This window comes from Paroedura picta, chromosome 4 (genome assembly GCF_049243985.1).
Source record: "Paroedura picta isolate Pp20150507F chromosome 4, Ppicta_v3.0, whole genome shotgun sequence".
NCBI classification, from domain to species: Eukaryota; Metazoa; Chordata; class Lepidosauria; order Squamata; family Gekkonidae; genus Paroedura; species Paroedura picta.
In genome coordinates this window covers 11,626,702-11,653,742 of record NC_135372.1, presented here as the reverse complement: position 1 = coordinate 11,653,742, position 27,041 = coordinate 11,626,702, and the positions used below count along the sequence as shown (strand labels likewise).

Genomic DNA, 27,041 nt, shown 5'->3' with positions numbered 1-27,041 from the left:
AAGCCCATAACTCCATGCCACCTGGGTGAGGGGGCGCGTAAAGATGTGAAGTAACGTTGGAGAGAGAATCGCACCTTGCAGCACTCCGCCTGGCGGTTGACTCTCCGTCCTCAGTCTTGGAGGAAAGCCATCGGCAACAATGTGGCAGTGAGTGAGAGGCTTGTGATCAACAACAGGGAATGCTGCAGTCAGATCTAATAATACCAGCAGGGTCACCCACCTCGGGCTAGCTGGCGTCGGAGATCATCCGTCGGGGGGACCAGCACCGTCTCCACCCCGTGGCCAGCTCAGAAGCTGGATTGGAACAGGTCCAGGACTGAAGCTTCATCCAGGAATGTGAGCAATTGGTATGCGGTTAGGATGGTGGTGGGCTTTATCTCCAGGGCACGACAGCCCTCCTCTGTGCACTCCCAGGCATTAAGCCTCTGTTAAGGGGACTACAGATCCTGAAGATGAAACTGTGAGGTGGGTGAGGCTGAGGGAGCCCTGAGATTACTGAAGAAGAAGAGTTGGTGCTTATATGATGATTTTCTCTACCCAAAGTGGCTTCCATTTGCCTTCCCACAACAAACACCCTTTGAGGTGGGTGAGGCTGAGAGAGCCCTGATATTCCTGCTTGGTCAGAACAGCTTTCTCAGTGCTGTGGGGAGCCCAAGGTCACCCAGCTGGCTGCATGTGGGGGAGAAGCAGAGAATCAAACCTGGCTTGCCAGATTAGAAGTCTGCACATCTAACCACTACACCAAGCTGGCTTTGAGACCACTGAGAAAGACCTCAAGAGCAGTTGAAACACGTTTCGTTTTCTGTTTTCTGTTTTCTATTTTTGTTTTTTGTCAGTTACGTGTCAAAACACTTTGGATCTGTTTAATAGTGCATGAGGTCCGTTGAGGTTTTAAAATTCTTTATGTGCACATGAAATAAATATTTGCATTTTACTATTTAATATATTCTGCTGCTGCTCAACCTTTTAGGTTCCTGGCTTGTGTAGACAGGTTAGGTTACTTTGATCCCTTTCGTTGTTTTATTGCAAAAGAAATTTAACAAACTCACGGAGAAAGGAGAGGGTCTATGAGTGACAGCTTATTAATGGAACTTCCATGTGTAGATGCAGTGTACCTGGCTGCCAGAGAAGGGAATGCACTGCTGCCTTCCTACCCTGCTTGTCAGCCCCTTGAAAATGGGACTCACTGGACCTATTGTCTTCTTCCGTAGGGATCGCCTTCCATTCTCATGGTCTTGCCACAGAGTTGTGTCTGAAATCATGGGCGGGAATGAGGGTTTCCACTCTCATGTACTGATCTGCAATTGTAAATTCTTCTTCTTATTCTTGTGAATTGTTGCAGTCAGATATTTGACTGGCAGCTGTTGTTCTGTGTCTCTTGGCTGGATTCTTCCTTTTCCAAGCATGATGGTCACTTTCTTCTCCCAGCAGCCCTCTGACTCTATTTGTAGGTCTTGATAATTCTGTACCTGGACTTGCTGGGGGATTTGGACCAGGGACCTCCTGAGTCAACATGGCAGTCATGGGATGAGAGGATGGGCTCTCTAAGGCCCATTATGCACGGCTGCCGAAACGGCGATTTCAGGTCACATGGAAAACACGGAAGGGGGAAGACGCGACGCACACTGGGTATGCCCGGGGCGGGGCGCGACGGCGGCAAAACCCAGAGTAAGCCACTTCTGGTTGCGCCCCGGTCACCCGGAAGCTGCGCTTTCCTCCGCGTTTCGCGAACATGGCTTTTTTGGCGCCATGCACCGAAGCTGCGGCCGGTTGCAGCCGGCACCGTGCGTTATCGGTGATTTTAGTCGCCGCCATTCCACCCCGAATGTGCGTTATTCCCCCCGTGCATAATGGGCCTTATAGAGTAAAAACTGGTTAAGTAACAGGAAGCAAAGAGTAGGGGCCATTCCGCACAACCGCCATTGTAGCTAAATCTGAGCGCTATCATAAAGCGCTGCAATTAATAGCGGCAGGTCTCGGTAACGCACACAGGTATTTTTCTCGGAGAAAAGGCTCTCCCGCTAGTGCTATTTTCATAAAGCATAAGTTTCCGATCTCGCCGGAATTGCAACAAAGGAGGTGATATTTTTCCATGCTTCCTCCCGCACCTGACCATCAATCAAATAGAACAGCCAGTGAACGGTTGTGTTCTTGCTTCTCTTTAAAAACTGTTTTTTTTTTAAACACCTGTAGCAACTCATATTTGTTCATTCGCTGTATCAGAAAGACTTTTTTTGCTGGCACTTAATCGTTTACACGCTCTTAAAATAAACCCCACCCCGGGTGCAATTTCAGGCCGAAATTACGGGCAGTGTCAAACAGGGGGCTGTATTATGCTCAGAAACTTTACAGACAATTGCTTGTGGAGGGATTTCAGCTGAAGAAGCATCGCTTATTCGTTGCTTTTGGTGGTTTAAGGGGGGGGGGAATGGCAATTGCAATGCCGGACGTTCAGGTGCAAGAGCTTGTTACCGCTATATTGAGAACGCACATGTCTTTTTCGGATGTGTTGCAGGTTGTTCTCAAGAGTCAAGCAGTTTTTTTAAGGGGGAATCCACTTTTGTGATTTCCCCAAAAGTGCTATAAAGGTAAAGGTATCCCCTGTTCAAGCACCGAGTCATGTTTGACCCTTGGGGTGACGCCCTCTAGCGTTTTCATGGCAGACTCAATACGGGGTGGTTTGCCAGTGCCTTCCCCAATCATTACCGTTTATCCCCCAGCAAGCTGGGTACTCATTTTACCGACCTCGGAAGGATGGAAGACTGAGTCAACCTTGAGCCGGCTGCCGGGATTGAACTCCCAGCCTCATGGGCAAAGCTTTCAGACGGCTGCCTTACCACTCTGCGCCACAAGAGGCTCTTAGCGAAAAGCGCTATAATGAAGCGATTTTTGCAGGAGTGTTGCAGGAGTGCTGCATTTTGTGTACAACGTCGTGCATAATGTAAAAAAAATAGCATTACACAATGGTAAGACTTCAGCAACATTAACGCTGTGCGGAATGGGCCCAGGAATCCATGGGCAGTTCTCACAATGGAGGGAATTAAGCAGTGGGTTCCCAGAAGGATCTGTATTGGGGCTGGAAGCATTTAATTTATTAATAAATGATCTGGAACTAGAGGTGAGCACTGGAGTGGCCTAATTTGAGGAAGATGCAAAATTATTCAGGAGGGTGGAAACCAAGAATGACTGTGAAGAGCTCCAGGGGACCTCCACAAACTGGGTGAGTGTGCGACAGTGTGGCAAATAGGGCTGCTAACCTCCAGGTGGGATCCTCCAGAATTACAGCTCATCTTCAGACTAGAGATCAATTCTCCTGGAGAAAAGGGCCACTTAGAAGAGGGCCTGTATGTCATTGTGCCTCCCCTCCTGAAGCTCCGCCCTCTGCATGCTCAGCTCCAAAAGTCTCCAGGTTTTCCCCAACCTGGAGCTGGCAACCCTAGTGGCAAATGAAGCTCAGTCTTGTAAGTGTAACATGATGCACAATGGGACAAAAAAATCAAAATTTGAAGTGTCGGCTACTGGGGTCTGAATCTGCTGAGACTGAGAGGGGGAAAGACCTTGGGGACAGCTCCACGCAAGTGCCAGCCCTGTGTTCTCCAGAGGCCTCGTTTGGAGTGCAGGGTACAGTTCTGGTCCCTGCATCTCCAAAAGGCAGAGCTGCAATGAGTACAGAGAGGGCAACCAAGATGGCGAGGGGGGTAGAGCCCCTTCCCTAGAAGGAAGTTGGCAAAGAGAACAAGTTGGCAAAGAGGGGACTTGATAGAGGTTTATATCTCCTGATGGGTAGTAGGTTCAAGATGGGCAATGCTACTTTCCACACTCTGTCCATGCTCAGAGCTACCCTTTCCTGCCCTAGCATGCTCCGTTTTTCTGGTCCCCAACCCTGACTGTTTGCTTAAGCCCTAGCAAGAGATGTCTTGGAAGCCTGCCCTTTGTTTCCTGTGCTCTTCCTTTGTTATACTGATTTTCTACAGCGTGGGGGGTGTCTTTCTCTCGTTCTCTCCGGCTGGACTACAGTTCCCAGCATGCCACTGCAGCTGCGCAGAGACAGAAGACAGCAAGTTCAGAGGCTTCTCCCCCCCCCTCCCCCGCACATCAGCTTTGTTAATCCCACCAAAAGGAGGGGTGCCCAAGGTCCATCGCTGCTCCCCGGGAAGGCGGCTCAGCCTCGCTTCCTTCTCCATCCCTGGGACAGGCGGACAGGTGCTTGGCATCCCCTCTGGTGAGCAGAGATGGGGGACCAAAAGGTAAGGGATGCTGCCGGCAGCGACGCAGGCTGGGCGGATGCTCAGGGATGCTGCAGCATCAGCACCGGGAGCTGGACCAAAGGGAGCTCCAAGCCACACCTGGGTCCCGGGCCGGGAGGCAGAGCTCAGCCTTGGGTTGATCTGCCTCACCGGTCCAGAGTGTCAGCAGGCCTCTCCAGGCCACCAGTGAGGTATGGGTGCCAGATCCAGACTGGGAAACTCCTGGAGATTTGGGGATGGAGCCTGGGAAGGGCAGGTACCTCCCCCAGCGGGGCACGGGGTCATAGCGTTCCCTCTCCAAACCATCTACTCTCCAGGGTTGTGGACCTCTATAGTCTGGAGATGAGCTGCAATTCCAAGGCATCCCCAGGACCCACCTGGAGGCTGGCAACCCTACCGCTCCTCCTTGGCCATCCTCCCTCCATTAGTGGGATGCATCTTGCTGGGGGACAGGGGTAGGCAGGGGAACGGGAAGAATTGGGGGGGGGGAGAGAGAAGGTCCACTATGTCATGAGGGGTAGGAACACGGCTGTTTGTGTGGGGTGTGGCCATGTGAAGGAAATGGACCCTTCAGAAAATGAAAATGCAGAAATGTCCTTTTCATCGCTATAGGAGGAATTTAGGAATCTGAGTGCAAGTTTTGATGCGAGTGGTTCAAAGATTTCATGGAGGGTTGCGTGTCTGTAGGAACAAAGGTAGTGCCCCACCTGAGAAAACAACCACGTTGGAGTCCTGGAGCACCTAAGACCAACAAAGTTCAATTCTGCGTGGACATTTCTGTGGGCACCTCAAGTACCCGGAATTAACTTTGTTGGACTTAAAGGTGCTCCAGGACTCCGACTTTTGTCTGAATCCATCTGGAGAATGCAGTCTGGGAAACTAGCTTAGGAAGGCAGTCTGAGCATCATCTCCTTGAAAAGCTACTTTTCTGCACATCTCACTTTCTTCTTGAGAAGCTTGTTTCCTTCAGGCAGAGCAATGTGGTTTCCACAGAGGGGTACTCCCCCCTCTTTTGGTATGTGGGGAGGGGGGGCAGTGACTAAAAATGTAAGAAATGAAGGAGGATTAATTAATTTCACCCGAGTGCAGTTCCCCCGGTGTCATTTCCTTGTGTCTGACCACTTTAAATTTTGGGCCAGGTTTCTTTCTGCCGTGCTCCTCGCATGGTTCAATGTCGCCTACCCCACAGGATTGTTGGGGGAAGAAAATGGGGAGAACTGGGTAAGCCACCCACAGCTTCTTGGAAGGAGGCCAGCTAAAAATGTGACTGATGGATAATTACGTTTTTTATACCAGGTTGCTCTGGGGCCAAAGGGCTGCCATGAAGACGTAATTCAGGTTCTGGAAATGTGCTTCCTGGCCAGTCCAAGTCCATAGTGAAGGGAAATGCTTGGGAAACTCTCAGCCTTCTGCTCAAACCAAAACCCTGATGTTGAGAATGTTGGCAGAGTTTAAATATGTAAAGCATCAGGAAGCTTAAAAGAATAAAATGGTTTTAATGTGAAGCAATGCAACTTTATGTGGAAAGGGGGGGGAAGAGAACTGTTCTAGCTGTTCTCTGCAGTCACTCTCTCTGTTCAAGAGGCAAGCAGGGAGGAAGTATGCTCAGAGGAACAGGAAGTCTCCAACTGAGCCAATCGGGAGGAGATAATTTTTAAAATATGTGGAAGTTCCTGTTCTAACTATGTTAAATATGCCTGTCTTCCAATGCCCCCTGCAGGACGCTCTTTATATTCTGCTCAGTCATGCACCCTGCAGATCTTGCATATTCCGTCAGAGACCAGGTCATAGGGTTGATTTGCTACGGCATCTTTGGTGAGCCAAGGATTCTGAGTGCTGCTTCTTTTTGTCCAGGACTCCCTGCGGAAGATCATCACCACCCTGGCCGTGAAGAATGAGGAGATCCAGAATTTCATTTATGTCCTGAAACAGATGCTCCAGAACGTGGAGGTAAGCGTGCAGGTGCAGCTCTGGGATGGACCAAAGACTGAAGACTTCCTCCCTGCCCTCCCCACACTGGAGCAGATAGAAGAAGGAAGTTGGTTTTTATGCCCTACTCCCCGAAGGAGTCCTAAAGCAACTTACAAATACTGCCCCCTTCCTCTCCCCACAACAGACACCATGAGAGGGAGGTGGGACTGAGAGCTCTGAGAGAACTGCTCTGTGAGAACAGAAAACTGGGCCTGGCCCAAGGTCACCGAGCTGGTTGCATGTAGAGGAGGAGTGGGGAATTGAGATCGGCTCTCCAGGTTAGAATCTGCCATGGTTAACCACTACATCGCACTGGCTTCCTTCTGGTTCAGCCTCCCCGTGACTCCTCTGATCCCTCCAGAAAGGGCACAAGGGCAGGCAGGCAGGCAGGACAGCGGCAAGAGGGCCAGGGTGGTATAGTGGTGCGAGAGGTTCACATTCCCCTCCCTGCTGTGGGAGTTCTCTGCGTGACCTTGTGCCAATTGCACATGCCTCACCTAGCCTACCTCACAGGGTCGCTATGGTGATAAAATGGAGTGGGGGAGAAGGTTTATAAGCAACCCTGTTTCTCCACTGGGGAGGAAAGTGGGACATTACGGGAGGAAGGAAGGAAGGAAGGAAGGAAGGAAGGAAGGAAGGAAATATTGCTACCCCTACGTCTGATAGACTGCACCTGCACATGAAGGTTCAATGTAGCCATCAACCCCCATCAATCACGGAACTTCGCCCTTTAAAAACAAGTGGGCCTGGCCATCATATTTGTTCCAAACCTAACACAAGCGTAGGGATTGGAGTGCCCACGTAGATCCGGCTTCTACTCTTCCTTCAAGCTCTCTTTGGTCTCCTAGCCTGGCCTACCTTGCAAGCTTATTATGAGGATAACATGAGGAAGAAGGGAAATGTACACCGAAATGTTCAGTGGAAGGGTGGGGGCAACCATCTAGTGAATGGAATAACCAGAGCCTGAAGTGAATTGTCTTCCCTTGCAGAAAGGGTCTGTTGCCATGGTCAGGTTGGGAATCCCTGGAGATTTTGGGGGCAGAGCCTCGGAGGAGGTGGGGTTGGGGGAGGGGAGGGACCTCCGCAGAACTTTGCTACCCTCCAAAGAAGACAATTCCTCCGGGGGAACTGATCTCTGTCGTGTGGAGACCACCTGGAATTTCGGGACTCTCTGTGGGTCCTATGAGGTAATCCATTTTGTTGTAGCCCCGGGCTTTCTGTGTGGGCCCCTCGTAAGCATGAGTGGAAGGGAGGGCCTTTTCGCACGGGGATCTTTGTTGCAAATTGTTTGCGGAATGAAAAATCGCCATTTAAAATAGTGGAATTCGTCGTTATGCATACCTGCCTTTGTAGTGGAATCAGTTGCGTTTTTTAGTGTTTCCCACAGGCTTCCGGTCTCGGCAGAAATCGCTAGAAAGGAAGCGCTATTGCCAAGCTCGTCCCGCCCCTGGCCGTCAAGCAGCCAATGGGCAGCCGTTAGCATGCTCCCAAACAGCCCCTTTCCCTTTAAGGAAGGTTTTTTAAAAAAAAAAAAAAACAGACCCATTGTAACGAATCTGGGTAGATTCGTTGCAATGGAGAGACCCATCCAGCTGCCTAATGTGAGCTGTCGTTTGATTGTATGATCGTTGGCACGCTGCCTCGAGTGATAAAAAAAAAATCCCCCCCCCCCTCTCACGGGCCCGATTTTCGGCTGAATTAATGTGTAAAAAATAAAGGGACTTTATTTCAGCAAACGGGCTTTTATGTGGTTTGTGCTTAGTGACTAAAGGTGAAGGACTGAAGCCAGGGAAGCCTCTAAACAGAAAGAGGCTCGCTGGTGTGTTTATCCCCGCTCGCTCGGAGAAAAAAAAATGGCGATCGCTTCGCCGGAAGATCGGAGGAGAGAGCCAGGGGGAGGGACTTTGAAGAACCCGCAACAATGGTAACGCACAGGTCTTTAGCGCTAGTGTTGCAGATTGGTTGCAGGAGTGTATCGCTATCCGGAGGGTGAATCCACTTTTCTGGATTCCCCTGAAAGCGCCACAACGAAGCGCTTTTTGCTGATTGGTTTCAGGATTGTTGCAGATTGTCTACGACGTCGTGGGTTATGGCAAATTAGTAGCGTTTCCAATTAGCAACCATTGTGCTATTTTGAAGCCGTGCGAAATGGCCCGGAGAGTTGTCGATGGTGTCCCAAGAGAAAAACGTCATCACTAAGATATTTGTAGGAATGCAGGTGGTGTGAGTGTTCAGTACAGTGGGGTTCTGCATTGCCACCAGGGGTTTGTCCTTTGCAGGCTCCCCCTCCCCCTGCAAAGATTCAGGTGTTGCCCCCTCCCCCATTTCCTCCGGCCAGGCCAATTCGGACCGGGTGCAGAAGGACCTGGAGGTAGAGTTCCAGTCGCTCTACACCCTGCTGGACGAGCTGAAGGAAGGGATGCTGATGAAGATTAAGCAGGACAGAGCCAGCCGGACCTACGAGCTGCAGGTAAGGCACCCTGTCAGATTGGGCCACGGTTCCAGCAGTGGACAAGGTTTCTCTGCTGCTGCATTCACAGACTGCCTCTGCACACGGAACTTCATAGCATTAGGATGGCATCTGCTTCCTACCAAGATAAGACCCAGAAGTCAGACAGAGAGAAATTTTGCTAGCTCCAAGTTGGGACATTCCTGGAGATGTGAGGGCGGGGGTGAAGCCTTGGGGGTGGAGAGGGAAGAGACATCAGCGGGGTGTAGATCCCACTCTCCAAAGCTGTCATTCTGTCCAGGGGAAACGTACTTCTGTCGTCTGGAGCAGGGGTAGTCAACCTGTGGCCCTCCAGATGTTCATGGACTACAATTCCCATGAGCCTCTGCCAGCTGGCAGGGGCTCATGGGAATTGTAGTCCATGAACATCTGGAGGGCCACAGGTTGACTACTCCTGGTCTGGAGGTCAGTTGCAATTCCAGGAGATCTCTGATCTACAGTTACAGCAGTTTCATTTTTAAAGGTGGAATCAGATTACGTTCAATGATTACATTCAAGTTTCTTCTATTGGTTGCCGTTTTTAGTTGTTTGTGCACACCCCTTTCCTCGTTGCCACCGTCCTTCCTCCCTCCATCCGCAGTCTCTGCCTTTTTTAAAAAGGGGGCGATTGTGTTACAATGTGGTTTCCAAGGTGTAAACTGCACGGGGCTTTTATTCCAACCCCAGATCGATTCAGTCCCTGCCCTCTACACAGAACGCGATTTCCGTTTGGATTTGGGGCGGTTTAAAATTTCCTCCTGCAGCAAGAAGGATTGATCTGGAGTGACCCTACCTTTATTGTACGATATCTCAGAGTGCTTTTAATCCTGAATATCCAGATTGGGAAACCAAGCTCCGTGGTAGAGAACCTCTGATAGGCCACATCATGTGACAAACTTGCCTTAAAGGAGAAGCCCCTGATTTCTCTCAACTTCTGTCGGTCCTGGATTTTTCCTCCCTCCACTGCCTTTTTCGATCTTCTCCCCACCCCCTCCAAGAATAGAAAAAAAAGAGGCATCCTGCTTGGCTCCTCTCCCCCCTCCCCTTCAAGAAAAGAAAGAAAGAGGCCTGGCTCCCCCCCCCCCGCCCTTCTGAGCCTCCCTAACCACGTGCAGAAGACTTTCCTGTTTCAATAGGGAGGGGGGGGGAAGAGGAAGATCTGAGTTCAAAGCGATCTGAATTCAACAGGATTGACAATAGAATAAAGAAAGTAACTGCAGACTCTGCCTAACTCTAAAACCATCGTGGCAGTCCCCTGAGAGAACCTGAGAGAACTTGGTGGCTGCAAGTGGCCCAGGTAGTGGGTCAATTGCACCTGTTCCTGGGTCAGTCAAATCTAGCTACACTGCTCCATGCCTTTGTTACATACAGTCAAGGACTGCTGGAATACACTGTACTTGGGGCTACCCTTGGAGAGTGTTTGGAAGCTGCAGCTAGTGCAGAGCGCTGCAGCTAGACTGCTGGCCTTGCCAGATTTTGGGAGCATGTGATTCCACTATTACAGCCATTACATTGGCTATCAGTCACAAGCCCAATTCAATGTTGGTTTTGACCTTTAAAGCCCCACATTTGGGTGTCTAAAGGACCATCTTGTTGGCAGAGAGAGAGAGAGAGAGACAGAGACAGAGACAGAGAGACAGACAGAGAGAGAGAGACAGAGACAGAGAGTGTGTCCCAGCAGTCTAACTGGTTACCTGTTCTTCTTCATCTTCCTGCCGTATATTTAAAGCAGCAGGAAGACTCCAATGAGCCGCTGGGGGAGATTCTTTGAAAAATACCAGGAAGTTCCTGATCTAAATATGCTAACATCTCCTCTGATGCCCCCTGTGGGATATCCTTCATAGCCTTCTGAATCATGCACACCTACAGATCTGGCATATCCCAACACATCTTCTCCCCGATGTTCCTGTCCGGGAAATAAGCTTGTAGGTGGAAACTCCACTGATTTTTCACCATCAGAGTAGTTTTGCAGTGAAATAGGCTGCCTAAGGAGGTGGTGAGCTCCCCCTCACTGGCAGTCTTCAAGCAAAGGTTGGATACACACTTTTCTTGGATGCTTTAGGATGCTTAGGGCTAATCCTGCGTTGAGCAGGGGGTTGGACTAGATGGCCTGTATGGCCCCTTCCAACTCTATGATTCTGTGATTCTATGATTGTCCCATCTATCAAAGAAATTTGTCTGATAGACACAAGAAAGCAGGCCTTTTCAGAGGCGGGATGATGGCACAGCCTCCGCAGGGCGGTTCCTCTGGGGATCTTTAGGGGGCAGCTGAAGGTAGTTTGGCTAGGCCGCAAGAGTAGCCAAACAGTGGCTCTCCAGATGAAGGTGCTCCTGGACCCTGGCTCTTGCCGCTGTTTTGGGCAGGGCAGTGGAGGGCTGAGAGGGTACTTCAGGATTCGTCCCCAGCCCCAAGCAAAGCCTCTGACCTCGGCTCTCTTTGCCTTCCTCCGCCTGGCACCCCAGAACCAGCTCTCTGCTTGCACCAAAGCCTTGGAGAGCTCAGAAGAACTCCTGGAAACCGCCAACCAAACCCTCCAAGGGGCAGAAAACCACGACTTTGGGCAGGTAAGCGGAGTCCCCTGCAGAGGATAACTTGTCAGCTGGGCTGGAAGAGTCTCGAGGAGGGCCCCCCAGGCCCCCCACAGCTTCCCACAGGGCAAGGCTGCAGGCACCTTTGGCATTCTGATGCCGGGTGGTGGGCACAGCCATCAAAGGGCTCCTGCAGGAAACAGAACCGGTCCCAGAGGTGTCAGGGAGGGAGGTGGTGCGTAAGTCAATCAGGAGCGGTTCCAGATTTCCGGCAGAGGCTCTGCTTCTTAAGAGGAGTGCCTTGTTTGCAAATATTTCCTGGCAGATGCCCACAGGAATGGGGCGAAGATCCTTATGCTGTGGCTGCACCTGTTGCTAAAGCAGCTTTGAAAATAGCCACACAGCCAATCAGAAGCCCCGCCCACAGGTAGAGGCTGCCAGGGAAGGCATCAGGGGAACCCTGTTGGGGACCCCAAAGTAAAGGACGCCCAGAGGGGCCTTGCATGGCCTGCATGGATTTAAAGGGGGATCAACAATTAGTTGAGGCGGGGGGATTTGTCTGGCTTTTTTGCAAAGCCCCCCGGTCGTGTTCTGAGCCACCAGGGAAGCGAGTGCTGTGCTCCTTGTCTCGGAGGATCTTGCGTGACCCCAGCCGTGCTTTTCCTTTCTCTTTGTCTCCTGTCTTTCTTGCTCTGCTTCGAAGGCTGCTAAACAGATCAAGGACAGGTACGCGCCACGAGCCATTGGCCACCTCTTCCTCCTCCGTAGGGTTTGGGGGCCACAGACGGAGGGGCTTCTCCGTTGCATGCTGAGACCCGACAGGAGAAGAGAAGCATCTCCTGCTGCGTGCAGATCCAGAAAGTCCTGCTTGGCTGGCACCTGCTTGGTCTCCCGTGGGAGAGGCTGGGCCTCTCAGAAGGACTCCTGTGGGGGGGAGTCCGTGGGGGGCAGAGGCTGGAGAGGGGGCTGGGGTCTAGGAGGCGGCAGGCTCCATCCTCCACTCAGCCGTGGAAATCACTTGGGGAGCCTCAGTCCGCTCAGAAGGCTGTTGGGAGAATCAAGAGGAGGGTGGGGGGCCGGGTCTGCCGCATTAGCCCCCAGAGGATGGGTGAGATGAAAAAGGGCTAGACTGATAAATAGAAATGGGTGGTGGTGGTGGTAAGGCAATATAGGGTGCACATGCTTGGCAGCTCTTTGCTTTCCCCCCTAAATCCTTACATTTCTCTGGAGGACTAGCCACTTGGGTCCTTTGCATGCTGCATGGCCTTTCCCTGGGCACCCAGACCTTCCACACCCCTCCTGGGAGTCTTGGGAGCACAGGGTGGGAGTGGGGGTGGGGGTAATGATCCCTCTTTCCTTCTTTCTTTCCCCCGTCTCTGGCTGGGCCCCTTGCAGCATCACGATGGCCCCTGCCTTCCGGCTGTCCCTCAAGGCCAAAGTCAGCGACAACATGAGCCATCTGATGGTGGACTTTGCCCAAGAGCGTCGCATCCTGCAGTCTCTAAAGTTCCTGCCAGGTACTCGGGAAGGGCTGCGCAGGTGGGACATGGGGCAGGGGAGGGCGAGCCACTCTTCCTACGGCCTGGGTCCTTCCTGACGTGAGTTGCCAGGGCAGGCCCCGGTCTTCATCCCGTGCTCTCTTTCTCCTCCCACCCAGTCCCCAGCGCCCCCGAGATAGACACGGCCGAATCCTTGGTGGCGGACAACTGCGTGACGCTTGTGTGGCAGATGCCCGAGGAGGACAGCAAGATTGACCATTACGTGCTGGAATACCGCAAGACCAACTTCGAGGGGCCGCCCCGGGTCAAAGAAGACCAGCCTTGGATGGTCATCGAAGGCATCAAGCAAACCGAGTACACCCTGTCCGGTGAGGCGGGTTGACGGGGGATCGTCCTGGCCCCCCAGTTTTAAACTAGTTTGACTGTCATGGCCCTTCTGCCGTAGCTATTTGTTTTATTGATCATATACTAGCAAGAAAGCCCATTGCAAGCAGGAATGCAATGGACACTAGGACCCAGGGGACAATGGGAGGAGCAGATCTCTCTCTCTCTGTGTCTCTCTCTCCCTCTCCCTCTTACCCTGTGCCTGGCAGCAGGAGGCAGAGCAGGTAATTAGGGCTAGTTCTTAGGAGGGAAAGAGGGCTGGTGTGCATTTTGGGGCAGCTCTCTCTGTGTCTCTGTCAGCAGCTTGGGGCAGCTATATCTGTGTCTCTCTCTGCCTCCTTCGCAGCAGGAGTGAGAGGAGGGAATGAGGGCTGGTGTTCCGTCTGGCAGGGTGTGTCTCTCCCTGTCTCTGGCGCGGCTGAGAGGAAGGTGGCTAGCATCCAGGGAGGGAGGGTGGGAGCTGTAGGGGCAGGGCCGATCAGAGTGCATTGCTGACTGCACCCTGATTGGCCCTATTCCAACTTGGACAGCCGGACACATTCCAGCCCCCAGGCTGTTTCACAAATATATAGAGGAACCATGGATGGATAAGGATGGCCTGTGTGTAGTAATACTGTATGGCCAGGAGATCCTAAGATCATCTGGCTGCCAGGCCAGAGACGTTGGGAGGTGGTTTGCCATTGCCTGCCCCTGCATCATGACCCTGGTTGCCCTTCCAAGGGCCGGCCAGGGCTGGCTCTGCTCGGCTTCCAAGAGCTGAGAGGCTTATCTGGGTTTCTAGATAAATTTCTAGTCCTCATGGATACAGAGGTGTACTTCAAAGCCATCGGATTTAGTTCAACAGTGGAATAGGCTTCCTAAGGAGGTGGTGAGCTCCCCCCTCACTGGCAGTCTTCAAGCAAAGGTTGGATACACACTTTTCTTGGATGCTTGGGGCTGATCCTGCGTTGAGCAGGGGGTTGGACTAGATGGCCTGTATGGCCCCTTCCCACTCTATGATTCTGTGATTCTATGATCTGAGGTTTTCCATGACAGGGGACGGAGCTGCATCATTTCTCCCCAGTCCCCGTGCATTACTGCACCCGTTTAAGATATTCAGATTAGAAGCATGCCTGCAACTTGTAGGAATTTGGGTTCTGTTTTTCAGAATTTGAATCCGTTTGGGCATTTTCTGTGGACAACCTGTTTCGAGCAACGGTGGGCTCAGGGTGTCAGTAACAGAATTCTCATCAGACTCAACTCCCCAGATCCTTCCTTCCAGTGGGAGGGAACGGCAGAAAATGGATCGATTGGATCTCCTTGCCCTGCTTCTTGCAAGGAATTGGGGAGGTGGATGAGTGATTTCGCACTGGCCTTCTGAAGCAGAATGCCTGGCCCAAAATAATCTCTTCCATCCCTGCTCAAAGTTCAAACTGTGGCCAGCATTGCTCAGTAGAGGCAAAATTCCCAAGCTGCTCCATTTCCAGCTTCTGGCGGGTTGGCTTTGTGTGTTTGTAGGTTCCTCCATGAACAAGCTCCCCAAACACTGAAAAGCAGCATGTCAGGAAAGGGCTAGGCTTGAATGATCTGTGATAGGTTTCTATGTTCACCACCTTTTGCAGTAGAATCAGGACAAGCAAAAACAGTATTTCACATGCCGATGGAACTCACTGAAGCAAGAGGTGAGGACAGCGGCTTGCTGAGATTGCTTTAAAGGGAGACTTAACAAATCCATGGAGTCTGGCTGAACAGAAAGGGAACCTCCATGTTCAGAGGCAGTTTACCTCTGAATAGCAACTATGTTTAGGGGGAGGGGGCAATCAAGGACCAAGTGGATGAAGCCCTGTTCACTTTGAAGGGAAGAGTCATCTTTCCCTGGTACAGTCTGGGAAGCCTAGGGAAAAAACCCAAACAAGCAAAACTGAACTGTGTAAAGACAAATGAAAACTTGTAAAACTTGTTTGTTCAGAGTCATTCTGCAGGATAGTATTATCATGATTTGTAAATATTTTTACAATATTTTACAATATTTTTACAATCATGATACAGAGAACAAAAAATCACAATATTCTATATCTTACAATCAGCAGAGCTGCAACAGGAGCAGAAAAGAAGCCGTGATGTGTTGAAGGTCATAGTACCAGGTGCCAGATATTGCAAACACCTGTCTCTCCCTGATATCCTGCAGAAGACGATGAATGAACAAGTTTTACACATTGTCATTGCTCTGTATTACAGTTTACCTTTGCTTGATTGCTTGTTCTGGGTCAACTACTGGGCACCCCTCTTTTTCACACACTGCGAGGTCCAGCAAGTCAAGATGCGATGCGATGGGGATCCAGAGTTCACCCTTCCATGTGCTCTTCCCTCGTCTCTGTAGGTCTGAAATTTGACATGAAATATATGAACTTCCGGGTCAAAGCCTGCAACAAGGCGGTCGCCGGAGAGTTCTCAGAGCCCGTCACCCTGGAGACAAGAGGTGCGTAAACCAGGGCGAAGGGGTAGGAGGGATTTCCAGCATGATGGGAGGAATGCCGCAGACTAAGTAATTTAAGCCACACACCCCCAAAATGGGTGAAATTCACTGCCCAAATTTGGTGACGTTAATTACAGTTGGGGTAGACCTTTCCTCTTGTCTACCCTGCCCCTAACCACAGAGAAAGACTATACAACAACTGTTTCCCCTTGCGGAAGGGGGAGAGTTTGGGAGGGAACCTAGACTTCAATCGGTGGTCAATCTCCCTCTCTCTCTTAGGGATAATGTTTAGAAACACTCCATCAGGCTACAGCCGATACTGACCTCTCAGTCACAGTCAATAGTGGCAGAAGTTGAATTCTGCAGCTTACACATTTGTAGAGAGGTTTTCTGTTCCGTGTGACCTCCTGGAGGCCAGGCTGGTGGACAACTGGACAGACGGCACGTTGGTCCCCAAACGGCAGGGGAGGGAAGGGCGTAGATCTCTGCTCCTCTAGGATGTCTTCTCTCCCACCAGCTTTCATGTTCCGCCTGGATGGCAACACCAGCCACCAAAACCTCAAGGTGGAAGACCTCAGTGTGGAATGGGATGCCATGGGCGGGAAGGTGCAGGACATCAAAGCGCGAGAAAAAGACGGGAAGGGCCGCACAGCATCTCCAGTCAACTCCCCAGCCAGGTAGGGTCTGTTGGCTGGGAAAGTGCCTTTAGTAGCCCCCTCGACCTCGGATGCAACCAAAGTGCAGAATGGCAGTGACGTGGTGCAGTGGGGAGCCAAGGCCAATCGGGTGGTCCAGCCCTCTCACACACACACCTGCTGGAGCAGGAAATTGAGTGGGGAGGGGGGGTGCAAGGGTGAGACAAAGCTGCATTTCCCCCTCCATACGGTCTAATATCTAGTTGCTCACTGGTTGCTCACCAGTGGTTCACGCGATTTAGGGTGGTAAATCCAGTTTTCTGGATTCCTGAACCCATGACTTAAAAATGGCCAAATCGTGACCCGGCCATGCTGGTGATGTCATTGGAGGGGGCTCCAGTGCGAAGGCTGTCCAGGAACATTTTCCTCGTGCAGCAATGGCCCCCATCTCCACTAATTCCCCCTGCAGGACATTCCCCATATTCTGTTCAGTCATTCACACTGCAGATTTTGCACATTCCAACACTCTACTGTGATATGAGGATCAGACACTGAAGCCAGAGGATGGGGGTGAGTGTTCTTTTCTTCCTGCAGGTGTGTACAGTCGCCCAAAAGGATGCCATCAGGCCGTGGAGGGAGGGACCGTTTTACTGCTGAGTCCTACACGGTATTGGGTAAGAATAACTTTGATTTCCTAGTAGCTCAGAATGTTTTGGATTTCAGAAACATTTGCCCCCCTCTGCTGGAGCTGGCAACCTGCACATGTGAGGCCAAGTATAACATGGTGAAGTGCCAGAAGATTGGAGGTGGGCAAATCTTGTCCACATTTTCAAGAAGGGGGAAAAGAAGGATCTGGGTAACTAAAGATCCATCAGCTTGACATCTAAAGCTGGCAAAACTGTAGAACAAATCATCAAACAGTTGGTCATTGAGCAGCTAGAGCAGATGGCTGTAATTACTAAGAGTCAGCATGGCTTTCTCAAGAACAAGTCATGTCAGACTTATCTCTTTCTTTGAGAAAGTTGCTACCCTGCTAGATCAGGGGAATACTGTGGACATTGTTTACCTTGATTTCAGTAATGTTTTTGATAAAGTTCCGGATGATACACTTTTTGGCAAGTTGGTAAAATGCAGTATGTATCCTATTACTGTTAGGTGGATCGAGAACTGGTTGACAGATCTCACCCAAAAGGTGCTTTTAAATGGTTCATCTGAGCCCTGGGTTATTTGTCATATTCATAAATGATTTTGATGAGACCGTCTCTCCATCTATACCCCCAAAGAGGATTACGGTCTGCCACCGCCAACTGGCTAGTGATCCCTGGCCCCAAGGAAGCACATCGGTCCTCAACGAGGGCCAGAGGTTATTCTGTCCTGGCCCCCACCTGGTGGAACGAGCTCCCTGAAGAGATCAGGGCCCTGTCCAAACTCCCAAAATTCCGCAGGGCCTGCAAAAGGGAGCTCCTTCACGAGGCATTTGCCTGAGACCGACAACAGGTCCCCCCTCAGACATCCCTCCATGGCCTGAACCAGTCTGTCCTCTTAGCTAAGTTCCGTTCCTGTTATATTGTTTAAGATCACTGAAATTGTGGTATTTAGATTATTGTTGTTGTTGTATTTGTTTATGTTATATATTAATTCGTTCCATGGATCCCCCTATGTTGTATGAGCCATATGGAAGGGCAGTATAGAAATCAAATAAATAAATAAATAAATAAATAAATAATTAGAGGGGGTGCTTATTAAATTTGCAGAATATATTAGACTGGAAGGGGTAGCAAATACACCAGAAGATAGAATCAATACAGGATGCAGCAGGGCTAAAATGAATAAAATGAATTTTAATAGTGAAAAATGTAAAGTTCTGCATGCCGGTCAAGATGCCATCTGCTTGTTGTCTCCCCGCCCCCCCCCCCAAAAAAAAAAGACATGCCAAAGCAGTGGAAGTCAGCTACCAAATTCCCACCAGGAAAGGAGCATTCCCTGTTTCATGAGAGGTGCTGATGGGCCTAGCGCCACACTCTGCTGGCCTCCAGGCCCCTGGGAAGGGCCCGGTCCTGCCGTCCTGGATGCTGGCCCCTCTTGTTGGTGCCAACCATGGACAGGATTTGTCTCCTGCCTCTCTGCCCTCCCAAGGGCCACCAAGGGGGCTACCCATTTAAACACACACATGAGGAAATTTAGAACCATTAACCCCCCCCCCCAACAAAAAGGAAACCTCATATCATTAAAACCATGTAAAATGCATACAAATGACAAAAATGGCAATTCAAATCTTGGTTAGGAAGGAGGAATCAAGGAGGGGATGCCAAACGAAACAACAACAACAAAAAATAAGCCTTTGCCCATTGGTGGACAGGGAAATCTCCCTGGGAAGGGAGCTGCAGGGCCTTGGTGCCACAACCAACTAGGCTCTGTCCCAGGTGGCCTCCACCTAATCTCAGGGGATGGGGGGCACCAGAAGTAAGGCTTCCAAAGAGAACTGTAATGGTTGGGCAGGTTCATAACAGCTTCCTAGCAGTCCTCAAGGCACGCTGGTCCCAAGCCATGTGGGGCTTTGAAGGTCAAGACCCAGAAACAAACTGGGAGTCTGTGCAGAGAAGCCAAGGCTGGAGTGAGATGATCCCTGCGACCCCTTCCAGGCAACATCCTGGCTGCAGCATCCTGGACTGACTGCAGCTGCCGAACGCTCCTCCGGTGCTGAGTCTGCTGTGGTCGTCTAGCCTCACCTTCCTTTGGCCTGCCCCTGCCCCGTTCCCTTGCAGGAGATGCCTTGATTGACAGCGGTGACCATTACTGGGAAGTGCGCTACGACCGGGACAGCAAAGCCTTTGCCGTCGGGGTGGCCTACCGGAACCTGGGCAAGTTTGACCAGCTGGGCAAGACGCCTTCCTCGTGGTGTCTCCACCTCAACAACTGGCTCCAGGTCAGCTTCACGGCCAAGCACAACAACAAAGCCAAGATCTTGGACGTGCCGGTCCCAGACGTCATCGGGGTCTACTGCAATTTCCACGAAGGTGATTTCCAGGGAAACCTTTGGGGGTTTGTTTACAGATGTTTGCCCTCTCCGTTTCCCTTGCGGGACGGGACAAAGAATGGAGTGCAGTCCAGCGTGTGGCTTGTGAGAGGAGATCCCGTGGATGACAAGTCTTGCCTGAATATTGTGCAGGGGGTTGGACTAGATGACCCAGGCGGTCCCGTCCAACTCTATGAGTCAGTGATTCTATGACCTTGTACATTTGAAACTGTGGCACGGCCTGCAGTTTTGTCCACCACAGCCCCTAGCAGGGGGCTAGGAGGGTCTGCAGAGTCAGGCTTTTCAAAAGGCTGCCAGATTTTTGTAACTGGAGTCGGTGGAGTCGAACCGGAGACAGAAGAAGAAGTACAAGAACTGGTTTTCTCTCATATGCCACTTTTCTCTACCTGAAGGAGTCTCAAAGTAGCTTCCAGTCGCCTTCCCTTTCCTCTCCCCACAACAGACACCCTGTGAGGGAGGAGAGGCTGAGAGAGCCCTGATATTCCTGCTCGGTCAGAACAGCTTTATCAGCGCTGTAGCGAGCCCAAGGTCACCCAGCTGGCTGCATGTGGGGGAGCATGGAATCAAACCCGGCACCTGGTATATAAGGTGCATGCTCTGCCCAAGGCTGGCCTCAAAGGTTGGCATAGCAGCGAATTTCTGGAGGCCTGTAGCCCCACAGACAGCACACCGCTGACCAGAAATCTGTGACCTGTCCCCTAATGTGTGGCAACTCGTAGGGTGGATTTCCTGTTTCCTGCTGCGAGAGGTGTCTGGATAGATTTGAAGGAGGATGGAAGGGGCGTGCTGCACTCCCTCTGGTGGGATGGTATTTGTACACAGACGGGCAAGGAGGCGTTAAGCTTAGCCGAGCCAGTTGACTGACCGGCTGCCTCCGCTGGCCCAGACTTGGCCCCTGATTTCTGACCCCTCCTGCCCCCGTTGTCTTCAGTGTACAGAGACTGAAAAGATGGGCAGAGTTGCCTACAGGCTAGCAAAAGGGCAGCCTGGGTGGCTCCGATTCAGCAACCCTCAAGCATAGTTGATTCCTGTAGCACATCATGCTTTTAAAGACACAGAAGAATACGTGGTGCATACGTTGGCAGCCTCCCGGTGGTGGCTGGGGGCCATTCCGCACTCGTTCAAAATAGCACAATGGTTACTAATTGAAATCACTACTGTTTTGCTGTTATGCACAACGTCGTTGACAATCTGCAACACTCCTGAAACCGATCCGCAAAAAGCGCTTCGTTGTAGCGCTTTCAGGGAAATCCCAAAAAGTGGATTCACCCTCCAGAAAGCGCTACACTCTTGCAACCAATCTGCAACACTAGCGGGAAAGTTCTGTGCGTTACCATTTTTGCGGTTTCTGCAAAGTCCCTCCCCCTGGTTCTCTCCTCTGATCCGGCGAAGCGATCGCCATTTTTTTTTCTCCGAGCGAGCGGAGATCAACGCACCGGCGAGCCTTCGTTTACCCAGCGAGGCTTCCCTGGCTGCAGTCCCTTCCCAGAGCTGTTTTAAGTCACCAAGCACGAAACAACACACAGCCCCGTTTGCTGGTTTATTTTCCCTTTATTTTTCACTGTATTTTCGGCCGAAAATCGCGCCCGTGCGGGGGGGGGGTTATTATTTTTTTTTCACTCAGGGGGAACGTGGCAACGAGGAAACAGCAGCTCAAACACCACCTGCTACCTTCGTTGCAACGTGTGTGTGTGTTTTTTTTAAACCTTCCTTAAAGGGAAAAGGGCTTTTTGGGATCATGATAAAGGCCGCCCATTGGCTGCTTGACGGCCAGGGGCGGGACAAAGCTCGGCAATATCGCTTCCTGGCTAGCGGTTTTTGCCGAGACCGGAAACGTGTGGGAAACGATAGAAACGCAACTGGATTCCACTACAAAGGCAGGTATGCATAACGACAAATTCCACTATTTAAAATGGCGTTTTTTCGATCCGCAACCAATTTGCTACATAGATCCTGGTGCGGAATGGCCCTGGAGATCTCCCAGGAAGACAACTGAATTCCAGGAGGCAGAGATCAGTTCCCCTGGAGAAAATGGCCCCAGGTGACAACTCAGCTGGCTACGTTTTGTGCCGCCGCCATAAAAATCCGATGCTCTAGAGTAGCATAATTTTAAGTTCCATTTTATGATCTGTTTTACATTGTATTGCATTAAATGACCATATTCTTTTGGTCTTTTATGTATTAACTACATATAACTTAGTCTGAACGACTGTCATAAAGTTTGACTGACTGACTGGCCACTTTGTAAGGTAGACCTTATAACAGGGGTGGCTAAACTGAGGTTCTCCAGATGTCCCTGGACTACAATTCACGTGAGCCCCTGGGGATCATGGGAACTGTAGTCCATAGTCATCTGGAAAGCCACAGTTTGGCCACCCCTGCTCTATGGCATTAGAGCCTGCAGAAGTCCCTCTCCCTCTCAAATCCGCCCTCCCCTGACACCACCCCCAAAACCTCCCGGAACCTCCCAACCCAGAGCTAGCAAACCTATCTCAATCCCGTTTTCAGTTCCTTGGATCAGAGAGCTGTCTTTTGTTTATGCACCTAGGAAAGCACCAGATATTAATAACAATTAATCATAATATACTATTTGAGTAGTGATCCTTACCCAGCCACTCACGTATTGAAAGGCCCTGATGTGTCAGAATTACAGCAGCAACTCTTCAGAGTCTCTGACACACTTGTGACTGCTGGAATGAAGACCCCCCCGCCCCCCCCAGCCGAGAGCCAGCATGGTGTAGAGGTTAAAGGGCAGGGGACTCTGATTTGGAGAGCCTTCATATGCAGCCAGCTGGGTGACCTTGGACGGTCCCAATTGTCTTAGACCTGTTCTCGCAGAGCAATCCTCTTAGAGCTGTCTCAGCCCTGCCTGCTTCACTGGGTGTCTGTAGTGGGGAGAGAGTGGGCAAGGTGTCTGAAAGCCCTTTAGGAGTTCCATCAAGTAGTGAAAAGAAGCAGGGCATAAAAACACCAGCTCTTCTTCTTCTCAATGGCCCGCTGAACTTTTCGCCTTTTGCTGCTTCACTCTCAGCAACCCCTATAGCAGTGGTTCTCAACCTGGGGGTCAGGACCCCTTTGGGGGTCGAATGACCCTTTCACAGGGGTCACGGCAGGATGAGCAGCTTGGTGGGGGGGCATTGTTGCTGCCAATTTATATACAATTTATAACCAATCATGAACAATGGATCTTCACACCATCGGTCAGTTTCTGTTTAATTTCTGTGAAAGAACACTTGCATAATTTTATGCTTGGGGGTCACCACAACAGGAGGAACTGTATTAAAGGGTCGCGGCATTAGGAAGGTTGAGGACCACTGGCCTATAGAGCCAGTTTGGTGTAGTGGTTAGGAGTGCGGACTTCTAATCTGGCATGCCAGGTTCGATTCTGCGCTCCCCCACATGCAACCAGCTGGGTGACCTTGGGCTCGCCACGGCACTGATCAAACTGTTCTGACTGAGCAGTGATATCAGGGCTCTCTCAGCCTCACCCACCTCACAGGGTGTCTGTTGTGGGGAGAGGAATGGGAAGGCAACTGTAAGCCACTTTGAGCCTCCTTCGGGTAGGGAAAAGCGGCATATAAGAACCAACTCTTCTTCTTCTTCTTCTTCTTCTTCTTCTTCTTCTTCTTCTTCTTCTTCTTCTTCTTCTTCTTCTTCTTCTTCTTCTTCTATAGCTTCCAATTGCCCCCTAAGCCGCTGTCTCCCTAAAGGAGACCAGTTTCACTTGTTCCTCTTTCTTTTGCTTGCAGGTTTCCTCTCTTTCTACAATGCCAAAACAAAGCAGCTTCTGCATACGTTTCGGGCCAGATTTACTCAGCCGGTTCTTCCAGCCTTCATGGTAAGAAATTTGGAAGGGAGGGATGTGTGCATTGGTTCTTTAACACCAAATTTCCAAAGCACAGATCTGAGAAGTATTTTTATTTATAAATTCATTGGTTTGAAATAGCTAGAGAACCACTTTTCTCTGACCCCAGAAGAAGAATCATAGAAACCTAGAGTTGGAAGGGGCCACATAGGCCATCTAGCCAGCTTGGAGTAGTGGTTAGGAGTGCAGACTTCTAATCTGGTCAGCTGTGTGACCTTTGGGTGGTTAGCCATGTTGGTCTGAAGCAACCAATGACATTTGGATGACCTTTGATGACATTGTTATTGTCTGGGCACATGGTAAAGAAGCCCTGGACATATTCCAACAAGGATTCAAAGACTTTCACCCTACCATCAACCTGACAATGAACCAATCTGGGCAAGAAACACATTTTCTGGACACTACTGTGAAAATACATGATGGACACATGATGGACCACTTTATACCAGAAGCCTGTTGTTGTTGTTGTTATGTGCGAAGTCGTGTCCGACCCATCGCGACCCCATGGACAATGATCCTCCAGGCCTTCCTGTCCTCTACCATTCCCCGGAGTCCATTTAAGTTTGCACCTACTGCTTCAGTGACTCCATCCAGCCACCTCATTCTCTGTCGTCCCCTTCTTCATTTGCCCTCGATCGCTCCCAGCATTAGGCTCTTCTCCAGGGAGTCCTTCCTTCTCATGAGGTGGCCAAAGTATTTGAGTTTCATCTTCAGGATCTGGCCTTCTAAAGAGTAGTCAGGGCTGATCTCCTCTAGGACTGACCGGTTTGTTCGCCTTGCAGTCCAAGGGACTCGCAAGAGCCTTCTCCAGCACCAGAGTTCAAAAGCCTCAATTCTTTGACGCTCGGCCTTCCTTATGGTCCAACTTTCGCAGCCATACATTGCAACTGGGAATACCATAGCCTTGACTAAACACACTTTTGTTGGCAGGGTGATGTCTCTGCTTTTTAGGATGCTGTCTAGATTTGCCATAGCTTTCCTCCCCAGGAGCAAGCGTCTTTTAATTTCTTTGCTGCAGTCCCCATCTGCAGTGATCTTGGAGCCCAGGGAAATAAAATCTGTCACTATCTCCATTTCTTCCCCATCTATTTGCCAGGAATTACTGACCCACAAACATACCTGTCTGCCTTCAGCTACCATCCTAGTGGGTAGCCAGTAGTGGGTAGCCAATCAGATACCACTACAAGAGGGTAAGTGAGGGCACCGCAAATGAATAGGTCAAGTGCTTTTGATTCTGCCCTGCGATAAACACATTGCCTTTTATGTTTCAACAGCCTCTTTAGGCATGTGTGGTCATTCCCTTGGTGCCTCTTCCTTTCCGCAGGTTTGGTGCGGCAGTTTCCACATCTACTCCGGCTTGCAAGTCCCCAGCGCCGTCAAATGCCTTCAGAAGCGGAACAGTGCCACGAGCAGTTCCAATGCGAGCCTGTCCTAGAACCGTGGTTTGCTGGATCCGGCGTCCCTGGCCACAAGAGAGGCCCAGGCGGCCTGGATAAGGAAGGGAAAAGACTCCTCCTGCAGCAGTCTGAACTTCCCTGCCGGTTCTCATCAGATCCGGTACTCCACCACCACCTGGCAAGGCACATGGACCAGAGGGCTAGCAACACCTGAATGTATTGGACCATTGATCTGTCTAGGATTGTAAAGCACCTCCCCATGTTGTCAGTCACAGAGTCCTTCCCCCTCCCCCACGAATCGTTTCACTTGGGCCTTCTACAGAAGCAGGGAAAGCTCAGATTTTGGGAAGCCCGGAAGCTCCGTTGCAAACGAATAGCATTTTCAAACAAGGCAAAAATTTAAAATCCAGCAGCAATGTAAACTGTGTGCCAAGAAAATTATGGAGATAAGCTCTTGTGCAGAATAATTTTTTTTCCCCAAGGACCAGTCAGCATCTCCCTGGCGAGCTGCAGTGTCCCTTGGCATTTCCTCAGGCCCTTTCGTGAGTAATGACCACATGCTGGCTGCCCATGGGACAAGACGGCTGCTTGCTCCTCCCCCCCCCCGCCCCCAGTTAAAGCAGAGAGGTGAGGAGTCGGGCTACATGAGGCTACAAACACATCACGTGAATGGTTTAACGATGGCAGCCCCCTTGATTGGGAGTTTGGGGGGGGGGTGAGAGCTTAACTTAGGTGTCCCCAACCTTAGGTGTCCCCAAAGCAATGTTTAAAATATGCACAGCCTTTCAACTCTCCAAACGGCCCATCGAGGGTCAGAAGAAGCCCCCACTTTCTGGATGCACCTTGCCTCCCCCACTCCGTCTAAATTCTTCCCAGACCAGAAAAATGCTGCAAATTAATGTGACATGCTGACATCACCCAGAAGTGATGTTGGGGTTACTGGGGGGGGGGCACTCAGCTTTTTGGGCAAAACTCTGTGGTGAGAAGCTAATTCTGCCATAGAGTTTTCCCTAAATCCTGACATCCCAACAGTACCTCATTCCTCCCTGTTCTGGAAAGTGCTCCCCCCAGTTCCTTGCTGTCAGTGCCAATAGACCAGGCCCCTCCTAGGCCAATCCAAAGCCTCCCCTCGCCCTGCTCACTTCTTCAAGGCACTTGGCACGCGCCATGGTGCCCACGGCCATCATGGAAACCCCTGCTGGAACCTGATTCCTATTTTCCAGCCTCAGTCGTTCCCCTTCCTGCCCAGTGAGGGCCACATTTAGGGGCCTGTGCCTATTTTGCCAGTGGAGTAAAGGCCAAGGGTCTGAGGCTGTACAAATGGCACAGAGAGGAAAAGGCCCCTCCCTTCTTCCCCCAGCTGCCACAGCCGGCACATGCAGAGCTCTTATCTGTCCGGTGAAAGATGCCCGACTGATCCCTTCAAAAAAACCCCACATCTCCGTTGGTCTGGCCCTCGGTTATCTGGATTCTGGACCCCTTCCCTTCTGCTTTCCTCGGAAAGCTTAGAATAGCCCATTGCCCAGTTCTATGCAGGCTTCACAAAGCCGGGGGTTATACAGCCACCATCCACCTTGTGTTTCCCGCCTCCCCCTCACTGTCCTGGAAGTCAAATAAACCCCCAAGACTAGAAGTTGCTCTTCCCTTTCACACTCACACCAAGTTGGGTGCCCGAGGTCCACTTCATTCTCACCCTGCAGCCAGCTTCCAGCCAACAATAAATTTTAGGCTGCAACGCAAACCTGTTTCAGATGTATGGGATGGATGTGTCTGTCCAAGGTGACCCTCCCTCCCCTCCCCCTGCCACAAAAGACATGTTGATGGCTTGAAGGCAGCCTCTGACTATCAGCGGAAAGCTGGGGCAAGACGTTTATCGACACTAGTTAGGCTACATGCTGAAACAGAGCCTGCTAGTTCAGGTGAGGTCTACCTGTACTAGATAGCTTGCTAGTGAACATCTGGAAACAGGGTGCTGCACTACATGGACCTTCTGCCCAATGCTGCAGGGCCGGGTGTTCTTGTGAAGAGGGAAAAGAAATATCAACAGCCAATAGCAGAGCAGAACATCCATGTTCCAGAGCAGTGTACCCCTGGATACCACCTGCTAGGGAAAAACAAGGCTCTGGCTTCCACGCCCGGCTTGTGTGCTTTTCAGAAGCATCAGGCTGCTCCCCACTGGGATGTAGGGCGATGGCCCGGTCCTTTGCAAGATGGAGCTCTTCCTCCAGGTCTTTGGTTGAGGCCAGGGCAGTAAAGATCAAGGGCCCCTCCCCGAAATGGCAAGAACAACAGTCTACTCCCCTACCATCTATTCCCCCCCCCCACACACACAGGCACAAGGTGCTGGGAATCTGCTGAGTACAGAGGGAGGGGAATGTTAGTTTTCACTGTGTGTGTGTGTGTTTTAATTTTCATTCTGTTTTACTGGGGGTTTTATTGTGGGGATTTTATCATGTTACCTGCCATAAGCTGGCTCATCGGGGCATGGCAGGCTATAATAATAACAATAATGATAATGATAAGGTCATGTCACC

At 50.9% G+C, this 27,041-nt stretch overlaps 1 protein-coding gene across 3 annotated transcripts; it reads left to right on the top strand.

Moving 5' to 3' along the window:
* The first annotated feature begins 231 nt into the window (after positions 1–231).
* FSD1 (fibronectin type III and SPRY domain containing 1) lies at positions 232–24,957 on the top strand. Of its 3 annotated transcripts, none has more exons than XM_077331906.1 (13): positions 232–347; positions 6,102–6,197; positions 8,557–8,688; positions 11,170–11,271; positions 11,939–11,961; positions 12,631–12,752; positions 12,893–13,102; positions 15,478–15,576; positions 16,091–16,250; positions 16,803–16,882; positions 18,974–19,225; positions 22,995–23,083; positions 24,435–24,957. In XM_077331906.1, the coding sequence occupies exons 2-13, from the start codon at positions 6,180–6,182 to the stop codon at positions 24,543–24,545; spliced, it is 1,398 nt and encodes a 465-aa protein (XP_077188021.1). In that variant the 5' UTR covers positions 232–347; positions 6,102–6,179; the 3' UTR covers positions 24,546–24,957. The 3 variants fall into 3 exon arrangements, with proteins under 3 accessions (XP_077188021.1, XP_077188022.1, XP_077188020.1); XM_077331907.1 differs by having other exon boundaries at positions 336–465; XM_077331905.1 differs by lacking the exon at positions 232–347 and adding an exon at positions 4,067–4,247.
* The last annotated feature ends 2,084 nt before the right edge of the window (positions 24,958–27,041 follow it).

Bases quoted from the DNA above. Each gene is read 5' to 3' on its own strand.
- FSD1 (XM_077331905.1), top strand. The intron at 8,689-11,169 runs GTAAGGCACCCT...CTGGCACCCCAG, and splicing joins GCCGGACCTACGAGCTGCAG to AACCAGCTCTCTGCTTGCAC. The intron at 16,251-16,802 runs GTAGGGTCTGTT...TTCTTCCTGCAG, and splicing joins CCAGTCAACTCCCCAGCCAG to GTGTGTACAGTCGCCCAAAA.